The following is a 12,452-nucleotide window of genomic DNA, read 5'->3' as shown; positions in this document are numbered from 1 at the left end:
AAATTGCATTCAAAATTCTTGTTAAAATTGATCATAATCAAAAATATTTTTCCCCCTCAGATTGCTATGTCATCCAAAATCAATGTAAATCGCTCCAATACTATATATTCTCTTAATATTCTAAATGCTGCAGTGAGTGACAGTGGAAAATACACAGTCAAAGCTAAAAATTACCATGGACAATGCTCTGCTACAGCATCCCTGACTGTACTCCGTAAGTTTGTTGTTTAATTCTTGTTTTGCATGACTAGAACTCTCGCCTGGTAGAATTAGATGCAACAAAATCTGTAGAGTGGTGTTGACTTAAGTGTTTTAACACATTTCTATTTTTGTTATACAAAGTACAATATAATTTATATTTTACAAATATGGGGGATCTTTTATGGTATTTTAACACCTATTTAAGAGTGTTCAGTTTCCTACCAGATGAGTGTCAATAGCAAGCATTGAACATTCTCTTAACTGTGATCTTACCATTAACCCCTGGGTGCTGGTGATCACTGTTTCATCGAACACCAAAGTAGTTCATTAAAAAAAAAGTGTACTACTCTACCACTGAATTACATTGTTTTGCTGGCAGTTCAAGAATATCTTGATTCCTGGAATCAAGGAGTTATTGTATTTTTGCTGTTGCTGTATGTTTGTGCTTACGTTAAAGAGAAAGCAGCGGTGATATTTACTACTTGTTAGATGACTACAGAACAATTCACTTAACCAGAATATGTAGGTCAAACAAAGAGAAATTATAAAACAGTATTTAAAAGTACCTGAAAATGTTTCAGAATTTCTACTGATATGAACTAGGCAAATGCATAATCTCTTGCTCTATGATTCTAGTGATAAATCTGACAGGAAATGCTATCTGATGATATGTCTTAAAATTGGCAAATAAGAGATGCAGCTAGAGATTGAAGGATAGCAAGTAGTTCGCATAGCTCTTTTTAGGTACGTTTTGGGTGGTATTTTCTGATTAGTCTGAAAAGGAATAAAAAACCAAATCAAAATACCCACTGCCAGAAAAAAATGCTAAACTTGGTTAAAAAGCAGCACAATTATATCTCTGGCTGCAGCTGTAATTTTCCTTTGTTCATACATGTCATAGGCTAATAAAATGTCTGCTTCCTGCTTCATTATTTCATATATAAATTATTATTAGCAATTTAGCCATGTTGGATCAAGTAATTGGAAACATTTTTATGGTCCATTGAAGTTTTCCTTTAAAAAGTAAGCATACTCTTTTCTCCCTTCTATGAAGTCAACATAGGATGACATTACTTCACCAGTTAATGATATGACATAGCTTTTTCCTTTTATGTTTGCTATGCTCCACAGCTCTAATTGAAGAACCTCCAAAAGAGGTAGTATTGAGGACAAGCGGTGATGCAAGCATGCAGGAAAGTTTCTCTTCTAAGTCATTTCAAATGTCTGCTTCTAAACAAGAGACTTCGTTCAGCAGTAGTGGCATGACTGAAATGAAATTTGCAAGCATGTCTGCCCAAAGCATAGCCTCTTCCATGAAAGAATCCTTTGTAGAGATGAGCTCCAGCAGTATTATGGAAAAATCTAGTCTGAAACAACTGGAGAGTTCAACTAGTAGAATGATTACATCCGGTTTGAGAGGTGAGCAATAAAATTACTGGTAGAATTAGAATATCAAATACCCGGGAGTAGTACTTAGAATATCTCTGCTGCAGGGAGATAGTTCTTAATGAAAATAACTAACTTGAAACTTACTTTCCCATTTTGCAAAGGAGTACCACCCAAAATTGAAGCTCTTCCATCTGATATCAGCATTGATGAAGGAAAGGTTCTCACGGTATCCTGTGCCTTTTCGGGTGAACCTGCTCCTGAAGTAACATGGTACTGCAAAGGGAAAAAAATTACTAGTCAGGAACAGCAAGGCAGATTCCATATTGAAACTAGTGAAGATCTAACCACTCTTATCATCATGGATGTCCAGAAGAATGATGGCGGACTTTATACACTGAATTTAGGAAATGAATTTGGTACTGACTCTGCCACTGTGAATATTAATATTCGATCAATTTAGAGGGCTTGATCTGTTTTATTTACACTTGACTTTTTACAAGTGTCATATAGACTGAAATATCAAATCTGTAAATAGGAAAAAAAAATATTTTTGTACCTACCTGAATGAGACAAAGTTCAAAGATATACATTATGACTTAGAGTTATTATTTGACCTATGAATTTTAAACATTTTTCAGTGACATGTACATACTGTATATAGCCGAAGTTAACGGTTATAGAGTTTTGTACCATTTATTTTATGACTTTTAAAATGTAATTTTTGGAACTAACGGTTGGTAGGAGAAAGTTTCTAAGGAAACGAATACCCTGCTCAACATTTAACTAATTGTTGTGCCTCAACACAGTGTTGATGTCTAAGAATGCCTCAACAGGTAGAGAGGCTCCCTGTTGAAGACTGCATACACCTAAGAAATGATACTGTGCATCGTACCTATACATGCACGAATATATCTGTTGAATCAGAAGTGTAAGGCATTGGTGATGTTTGCATTTACCCTCCTGTAATCAGCACTTTAATGTTTTACACTGACTCTGATTGTCACACTAATTTTTATTTCCGGACTGACTTACAATATTTTGAGCAAAGTGCAAGCGGCCAGCACTTTGTTCACTCACTGTTTGAGTACTGTTTCTGGCATATTGACTACCTGAATAGCTTTTAAGAAGTAACATCACCTGGCCATTCCCTCATTCAACAAAGTTGTTTAGGTACTCAAGTGCAGCAGCAGTACTGACTCTCGGAGGTTCCCGGGGTGCAGTGATTGTGAGTTTGTGTGGTAGTATTAGATATCTATTACGTATTGTAATTTCCAAGCAACTAAGCAATGAACCACAGTTTTTTTTAAAAATCCAAAAAACTGTGCTAAGACCACAATAGTGCCCTCACCTTCAATTTGATTTAGTTCTCTTAACATAGTAGTCAATTTTATTGTTAGCTGTATTTGTTGAACCTCCTTGAGATAGTATTGTTCATTTGAAATAAAGCATGCTACCTGCACTTTACAATGTGTGATTTCTTGTCATTTGGTCTTTACATTATATTTTTCTGACACTTCCATTTAAACTCCAGAAATAGATTTAAAGGAGAGGAAACAAATAATTCAGATTCTTCTCTCTTTCTGATCAGAGCCCCTTTCCTTCATTAGTTATACCTATCCCCTCCCAACACATACAAAGCTTTTAACAAAGATGGAGTAGGGAAGATTGGTTGGATCAAGGCTGCAAGAACATAGATTCCAAGGTCAGAAGGGATCATTGTGATCAACTAATCTGACCTCCTGTATTACACAGGCCATAGAGCTTCCTCAAAATAATTTGGGAGAGGGATAGCTCGGTGGTTTGAGCATTGGCCTGTTAAACCCAGAGTTGTGAGTTCAATCCTTAAGGGGGCCATTTAGGGGTCTGGGCCAAAATCAGTACTTGGTCCTGCTATTGAAGGCAGGGGACTGGACTCGATGACCTTTAAGGTCCAGTTCTATGAGATAGGTATATCTCCATATATTATAATTCCTAGAGCGTATCTTCATTAAAAAAAATCCACCATGACCTTTGGTATATTATTCCAGTGGTTAATTACTCTCACTGCTAGAAATGTACACCTTATTTCCAGACTGAATTTGTCTAGCTTCAGCTTCCAGCCACTGGATCATGTTATATGTTTCTCTGCTAAATTGAAGAGCCCCTTATTCAATATTTTTTCCTTCTGCAGGTGCTCAAGTCACCCTTCTCTTTATTAAGATAAATAGATATTTGGTACTGGTACAACTGCTGGACTAATGTGTCCTGTGCTGGTGTCCACAATTCAAGAGGGATGTTGATAAATGTGGTTCAGAGAAGATCTAGGGAATAATTACAGGATTAGAAAACATGCCTTATAGGCACTTACGGCACTCAGAGGTAAAATAACCGCTCTGCTTTTAGTCCAGATTCCCCTGTTTATGCATCTTCAGGATCGCTTTAGTGCTTTTGGCTGCAGTGGGCGCTCATGTTCAGCTAATTATCCACCATGCCCCTCAAATCTTTTTCAGTCATTGCTTCCCAGGATAGAGTCCCCCATGCTGTAAGTGTGGCCAGCCTGCTTTGTTCCACCCTTTACAGTTAGCTGTATTAAAACACACCTTGTTTGGTCACTATATCTGCTAAGGTAGGAGGAGATAAACCACCATAGGCGGGAGCGGGGAAAGGCTATCTTCAGTGAGTTTGGTCTCCAAATTTATTTAGCCAATTAGACGATTATTATACTATCGGTGAGAGTGGGAGAAGCCGCATCTTACCATTTTATACTGTCACCCTTTTGCTGAACAGTAGCAGATTTCAGGGCCTTGCAGCTGCCTTATTTTGGGGAGGAAAAAGACTACAGATGCAGGTATGGAGGGATTCCTTAATGTACCTTGGTTCATTTACAATAGTCTTGAACAGCGGTATTCACAAGTAGCACACAGGCATTCCCATCTTTCAGGACTCTTAGCCACAACACCAATGCCTGGTTCCCAGGGAACACCTGAGCCTCAAGAATTGACTCTAGTTAGCCACATAAGAGCAAATGCTCCTTCTGTTTGCAATACCCTCCCAAAGTGTCACAATGCCATATATGGTCAAAGACTGTACATTGCTCACAAACTAAGTAAAAACTGGGCAACAATGCCACCTGGTGGCTTGCAGCATAATCTAGCATGTTCATTTAAACTGTCATCCCTACAACTAATTATAGGCAGGTCCATACTAAGGCAACCTAGCTAGGGTGTGACAAAGCCACACCACTGGTTGATACAGTTAAGGCCACCCTAACCCCCACAGTGCTCGGTTGCCAGAACTCTGTCTTGACATTTAAAGCGCTTCATGGGTGCTACCAGACAGATTGCTACCAGGCGGGTAGAAGCACTCACATGTCCCCTGCACACACACACATACAGACACCACCCTCCCCCGCACCCCACCGTGGAGAGCCACTCATGTTACAGCTAGGGCTCCATAGGAACCCCCCCTCACTTTCCAGGAGGGCACTGAATCACTGTGCTAGCTGGCTCTGGGGCCATTAGTTTAACAAGCAGTGGGCTAGGCTAAAGACCTGGCATCAATTGAAAATTAGGCCTCTTACAGCGCGTCCATCACATCAGGGATGTACTGACATACTATTAGTCACCGCCCACGCGATTTTGCAGGGTAGTACGACTGGGATGTTTTGCTGGTGAGAAACTGTCAAACTGAAAAACAATACAGTAAACGTAAGGGTGGGAGAAACTTTAATGATGGGACAAGGAGCATTACAGAAGTTTTTGTTTTTTTTTTGAGTCTTGGTTTGCCCTACTGGTTTCACTCATCCAATCGCAGGCCAGCCTCCCGGCACACAACTCTGCCACCTCACAGGTCACAGCGTCCCCCACCACCCAGTGTCCTTCAGCTAAAGCCTTATATACACCACTAAAGCTGATTATGCTGTCTCCCTAACCATGCCACAGCTCAGGCCCACCCTCTGTAGGGCTGGTTCTTCTCCCACCACTTAAACCTAACTCAGAAAACCCAGCCCTATGCACCTAATTTGTCCTGGGTATTTGCTACTCACTGTCAGCAGGCCTAGCACTCACCCTTTAGGCCCAGTGGCGGCTTTACAATGGAGCCGGGCCCACACTCCGGGGGGGCCCCGACCAGGTCCACTCTTCTCCACCCCCTGCTTTCTCCTGCGAGGGGCAGACGCTTGGTGCTCCTGGCACTGAGGCTCCTGCTGCATGAGGGCAGCCAAGTTCCCGCTGTTTGCCAGCAGGACGGTGGGGGATGAGCACAGCTGCAGCATGCTCACTGGGGAGACGAGGCAGGCATGAGGCCTTGGGGGGGAGGGGTGTGGAAAGAGTACACCTACTCAGTGACTGCAGCATGGCACAGCCAGGCTGAAAGAAGAAGGTGCTGCTCAGCTCCCCGGACTTTGCAGCCGGACACCACCTTCTGGGTCCTAGTGCTGGTCGAGCGCCCTTCTGTGTGCTGGGAGCCATCGAGTACAACAATGAGTGCCCATGGTGGGGCAGGGGGACAGAGGCAGTGGGGAAGGAAAGGGTATGAGACGGGGATAGGGCAGGTTTGGGCATGCGGCCTCCAGGGTAAGCCCCCTGCTGGGCTGGGCCAGTTTGTTTACTGGCCGTGTCCATAGGTTTGGCCGATCGCGGCGCCAGGCAAATGTGTGTGTGGGGGGGAAACCTGCAGGACAAGGGATGTACTGGCTGCGGCTTCTCGCAGCCCCCCCCCCCCCCCATTGGCCTGGAGCGGCAAACCACGGCCAGTGGGAGCTGCAATTGGCCAAACCTGCGGATGCGGAATGTAAACAAAGGGGCCCAGCCCACTGGGGGCACACCCTGGTCGGCCAGGTGCCAAAGGTTACCAATCCGTGGGATAGAGGAAATGGGAGCCCAGCCTGCGGATCCTCTTGGCAGCAGCTGGGGCTCCCCTGTTAAGCAAGTCTATCAAACCCTTACCCTGACAAGCCCCACCTCCCCTGCATCTGTGCCACCCAGATGAGCCCAACCACCTACACCTAGACTCGCCCCACCCAAACGTAGCTAAAGCTCTGTATTAAGCATCTTCACATAACTTTCATACACCTTTATATTATGTCTCGCTATATAACCTTGTATTAAGCCTATAACCGCTACCTTTCATATGACTTTGTATTAAGCTATTTTCATACAACTTTGGATCAAGCCCTTTGATATAGGCCCTTTATATCAGAGCCCTATGTAGAAAAACATAGAAAATGTTGTGTTAAGCCTTGGTATAATGTTATAGCCCCTAAGGCTACTTTAACTAGTAGAAGAAAAATGTCTTTTTGCTAGGAGTAGAATAAGATCCCCTCCCCACACTCCCTTAATCAATCAGCATGTTGAATGAATGAGGTGTGAATGAGCAAGGCATGGCCGCCAAGCACCTCCAGCCAACGCGTTGGAGAGGGGATGGAAGCCAGACCCAAGGATAATCAAACCTGTCAAGCGGGCTCACTAAAGAAGAGCAGACATATTGATGGCCTTGGGAAGTGGTTTAGAATCAAGCATCTTCCTTTGGAAACACTCTCTTTGAACAGTATTGGGACAACACCCAGAAGGGAGCAGCACAAAGGACCAACAGACACAGATTTTGAATCTGGTATAGAATTGCGTGATAAGGAAGCTGCTGTAAATGTGCGGTGTCTTTCAGAGGACCCTGGGTCTTGTCAACATCGGAGCATTGATCCAGATCGGCAGAAGCCCGGCTTCACCCTTCCCCTGTGTAACTCACCTGGCCAGTGAAGTTAAGGGGAGCAACTAGTTGGTAACAACAACAAGACGGAGTGTGCTTGTGTGTGTATGTGTGTGCATGAGTGTAATATAGATCATATGATACAGTCTTGATTGATATATGTATTACCAGTGAATGTGGCATTTGCCTCATTTCCCCCCCCCCCCCAAAAAAAGCTCCTGTGCAGTTCTTTAAGTACAACAACCCCACCTCCCCTGCACCCAGACTCTGCCCCTGCCCCCCCACTGAGCTCCAACCACTTTCACTTGGTCCCCCCTGCAGAGTCACATTGCCCCTTCACCTGGCACATCCCTGTGCATCCAGATCCCCCAGTGAGCTGGCTGCACCCAGACTGCCCCCCACAGAACACTCTTACCCCCCCCCCCCAAGAACCCTCTTACCCACACTAAGTCCCTCTGCACTTGGATCTTGCTGCCGGGCTGAGCCTCCCTGTCCATAGCTGGTGAGCCTGGCGCAAAAGGGGCAGGGCCCCAGGGTGTTTCTGGGGCAGGCCTGGCCCTTGTCAGGGTCCGGTTCAGTTTCACTGCCACATCTCTGTCCCAGGGGAGGGGAAAGGCTGCAGAGTATTCGTCCACCTCCATGCAGCCAGTGGCCTGTGCTCCCCACTGCCATGGTAGCGCTTCCACATTTATTTAGTATAAAAAAATTAGAATTTAAAAATATTATGTACAGAATTTGATGCAGAATTCCCTCAGGAATATGGGAGGCTGTACAGCTATGATGGTGGGGCTGTGAAGGGGGTGCTGGGGATCTGTGGATGGAGGAGCTGGGCAGGGTGGTATGGTGTGCCGGGTGCTGTGTAGTTGTGGTGGGATTCAGCGGGAGGGGGCTCTAGGCAGGGGGTGCTTGGCATAGGGATCTGTGGGGGAAGTCTCTGGGTGAGGGGCGCTGGCATACGGGCAGGGCACTGGGCAGGGGGGCATGGCCCTTGGGGGTGGGGAGGAGTGGGGGGGGCCACGCTGGCAGTGCAGGGCTGGGCGGGAAAGTGTGCGTCTACCAGTTTGGGGTTTGTAAATAGTGCCCTTGTGCTGGGCTGAGTTGGGCCACTCCTGCTGCGCTGCATCTCATTGCCCCCAACCAGCGCCTCGCCCTGCGGCCCGCCCCCACCCCCATAACATGCCCTATTTCTCCAATGGGAGCCCACAGATATGTTTGGCACCGGGCCCACAAAAAAGTTAATCCGGCCCTGTTTAGGCCTAGAGCAGCAGAAGACTCAGGAGATGCAGTATAGGCATAGTTTGATGTCTACATTTGGGGGAGGGGCAAGCAGAAGTGTCTGAGGCCCTGGGCACAAAGAACATTCCCCCCCCCCACTCCTCCCCACCCTCAAGGCCCATGCCCCCTCAGAAGCCAGGCAGTGGTAAGAGCTGCCCAGGGTGCTGGGGCTGCTTTGGGGCGCTCCACCTGCCCCAGGTAGTTCACCGGGGGAGGGGCACGGGGGGCCTGGAGCTGTACTTGGGCACACTTCCCCCCACACACACACCTAGAGCAGCTGAAGGGCCCCGAGAAGCTCTTATCAACCACAGGCGAGGGCAGTGGTCCCCAAACTGTAGTGCATACCACCCTAGTGACGGCATGGGGGAATGCAGTGGAGCCACGGTTGGCCTCCATGGGGTGGTCAGGGAGCACCACCTCTGGTGTGCCCCCAGCTCTGCTCCGGCCCCACCATAGCCTTGGCTCTGCACTGGGCCGCAGCTCTGCTCCTGGCCGCAACCCCAGCTGCATCACTCGCCCTGACCGCTGCCCCCAGCTCTTACTCCCGTCTTTGGCCCCACTCCTGGCCTTGGCCCCAAGGGGCACAGACTGGGCAGCCGGGGGGGGGGGAAATGACTTGGGACCCCTTGCCTAGGCTGACCATCCCGTTTCAGCCCCAGACATCCTGACTTTTTTTTGACAAAATTGGGCATTTGTTGTCCAGGTGGCAAGAGCAAATGGGACATATGCTCGGGTTTGCCAAATGGGGGCTGGGGGCCGGGGCGGGGGGTGACCGACAGTGCTCTGGCCAGCTCTGCATGGGAGTTGGAGGGCTTGGGCCAGCTCAGCGCAGTTGGAAGGGATTTGTGAGCTTTGGGACAGCTCTGTGTGTGTGGTGGGGGGGGAGGTGCATGTGGAGGGGCAGGCAAAGAAAACTGCCTACATGTGGGGTGGGAGGAAAGGGAGAGGGGCTCGACTACCTTTGACGGGGGGGGGTGCTACACTCTCCCTCCCGTGGTGGCTGGACAGCTCCAGGTTCCGCAGCACGAAAGCCCCACCCCACCACCTGCAGAGGCTGGTCTGCTGTGGGAGGGTCCTCCGCTGCCGCCACCAGCTGGGCTGCTACAGTGCCCCACTGTCACTGAGGTCTCTGGATGTCACGGATTCTGTGACATAATCGGAGCCTTACTTACAAAATGTTTTAAGGGTGGATATTACCACAACAATGCAGTTTAGTTTTGGAGACCAATTCCCTCAGCGCTCAGAAATCAAACAGCCCAAAATTAGAAATGTTACTTTCACGTGTTACAATGCGGGTACAGGACACCATTTTTTCCATCAAGAAAGCACTTTCTGTGATTATCCACTGGTTGGTACTTCCAAAAATCTTTGCAGAGTTTAGGGCTGAGTGGAGCAATGTCTAAAAACTTTTAACAATCCTGGCTCAAGTACCTAAGGTTTGGCAGCTATGGAGGCCTACAGCAGAGTTTTTAATACAATTCCGAGACATCCACATGCAATATTCCAAACCATTATGCCACCTAATACATGTTAAACCCAATCCAGCAAAGCACTTAAACCTGTACTTAAGTTTAAGTACATGGGCATTTTCAGTAATGTCAACAGACCTATTCACATGTTTAATGATAAAAGACTCTCACTTTTAATGGGAGTTGGATTGGGTCTATACTGAACTGTCCCTCCAGTTTTAATGACATGAGAAGTCCCATGGGATGGTCAGTACCAGCGTGATTAAATTTAGGTACATGTCCAGTGATTTAGGAGCTATGGAGTTCTACAATTAAAGTGCCCTCTCATCTGTGGCAGAAGTCCCAGTGGAGTCAGTTAACGTTATAGGTCTTGTAGGTCAGCCTATGTTTGCTGCACCGCTTGTACAATGCTGGAATCCAAATCATTGTTTTTATGCACTACGTGATGGTCAGAAACGAACAGATTATGTGCTTAATGTGTGCACATGTACTGGTAAAATGAAAGCTAGGCTAATAATTCAATGAGGTTTGAGAATAGGCATTTAAAAAAATATATAATCCCAGAAACGTGATTACCCTGATTTGACATCCAGTCCTGGAAACAAAAACACACTAAACCAACACCAAAATATTAATGGGAGAAGATGATAACCAAAATACTGAAACACCTATGGACTGCCACAAACTTCATTCGAAATTGCATGGTCTCAGATTCAGAGCAACATAAATTACAGCAAACTCTACTTTAATTTTTGGCACTCCTTTAGAAGTTTAAGAAATAACAGAGCTATAGAAGTAGTGTAGTATTAGAAGTTTTTTTCTCTATTGCAATCTTAACTCTAAAACAATTTGGACTTCAGATTTCATTTTTAGACCTATAATGTGGACAATTGGGGGTACAATTTAAAAAAAAACAAAATAGAAGAAAAATTCTCAAATATTAAGGATAAGAAAACAGTGGATTTGCATGAATGTTTAAAAAAACTCTGCATTTGAAGTTAAATATACTAGCTCTCATCAACATGATAGATTGTGGCAACAACACCCAGATTACTGAGTAACTTCATATTTTTTAATACTTATTTTTACAATTTACAAGAGTGTGGAGGTGTAACAGCATCTATTAAAGCCCAAATTTTCAGAAAAACGCATTTATGTACCTAATTTGTGTGTGCAAATGACTAGTTACATTTAATTGGTAATTTGAGCACAAAATAAGGCTCTAATCCTGCAAGCCCTTATACCCACACATAACTTTACACATGTGGGTAGTTTAATTCAATGGGCTGTGCCTAAGCATTTGCAAGATTGAGGACCTAAGTATGTAATTACTCATCATATTTGTGAAAATTTAAACAAACAAAAATCAAGGAAATTTAAAAGGAGAGCTTCCATTTGATTGTTAATTCACCTTCTTGTGCCTATACAAGTTCAAGATGTTATTAACATGTACCAGATTAGTTAGCCAATACATGTCAAATTAAAAGGAGGTTCAATTATAAGACAAAATTTGATGTATGATTGAATGCAAAAAACTGTACATTTATTAACCAATTGTGTAAATTAAAAACAGCAACTTTTTTTTAAAAGTACTCTATGGCTAAGACTTATAGACCAAGTTTGTCTCAAAGTGAATACAAAAAACAAGAGTTTACAAAGCAAACACTAACAACCTTATATGAGAGAGAGGTAATAGCAGGCATTGCTATCCTATATTATTAATTCAGTAATTAGAGGGCCAGATTCTGATCTAATTTACAGCTAATGCACTTTTACACAAGTTAAAAGAGACAAAGAGTCCTGTGGCACCGTATAGACCAGGGGTAGGCAACTTATGGCATGGGTGCCGAAGGCAGCACGCGAGCTGATTTTCAGTGGCACTCTCACTGCCTGGGTCCTGGCTACTAGTCCGGGGGGCTCTGCATTTTAATTTAATTTTAAATGAAGCTTCTAAAACATTTTTAAAGCCTTATTTACTTTACATACAACAATGGTTTAGTTATATATTAGACTTATAGAAAGAGACCTTCTGAAAGTGTTCAAATGTATTACTGGCACGCGAGACCTTAAATTAGAGTGAATAAATGAAGACTCGGCACACCACTTCTGAAAGGTTGCCGACCCCTGTTATAGACTAACAGACGTACTGGAGCATAAGCTTTCGTGGGTGAATACCCACTTCGTCAGATGAATGTAGTGGAAATTTCCAGAGGCAGGTATAAATATGCAGGCAAGAATCAGTCTAGAGATAACGTGGTTGGTTGAATCAGGGAGGATGAGGCCCTCTTCTAGCAGTTGAGGTGTTGACACCAAATCGACACCAAATTTGATTAAACAAAGACTGTGAAGGGCTAGCCAACTACAAAAGCAGTTTCTCCTCCCTTGGTGTTCACACCTCAGCTGCTAGAAGAGGGCCTCATCCTCCCTGATTCAACC

The 12,452-nt window shown here is 44.9% G+C and overlaps 1 protein-coding gene across 1 annotated transcript in view; it reads left to right on the top strand.

The window, feature by feature from the left end:
- Nucleotides 1–3,007, top strand: part of TTN (titin) — a 309,757-nt gene extending 306,750 nt beyond the window's left edge. The window contains exons 188-190 of the mRNA XM_045032840.1: nt 61–214; nt 1,333–1,620; nt 1,752–3,007. Coding sequence (XP_044888775.1) covers nt 61–214; nt 1,333–1,620; nt 1,752–2,050 — 741 coding nt within the window. The 3' untranslated portion in view covers nt 2,051–3,007. The remainder of the gene's footprint in view (nt 1–60; nt 215–1,332; nt 1,621–1,751) is intronic.
- The last annotated feature ends 9,445 nt before the right edge of the window (nt 3,008–12,452 follow it).

The sequence above is a fragment of the Mauremys mutica genome, chromosome 10 (assembly GCF_020497125.1).
Source record: "Mauremys mutica isolate MM-2020 ecotype Southern chromosome 10, ASM2049712v1, whole genome shotgun sequence".
Classification (NCBI taxonomy): Eukaryota; Metazoa; Chordata; order Testudines; family Geoemydidae; genus Mauremys; species Mauremys mutica.
This window is presented reverse-complemented; position numbering and strand designations above follow the sequence as displayed.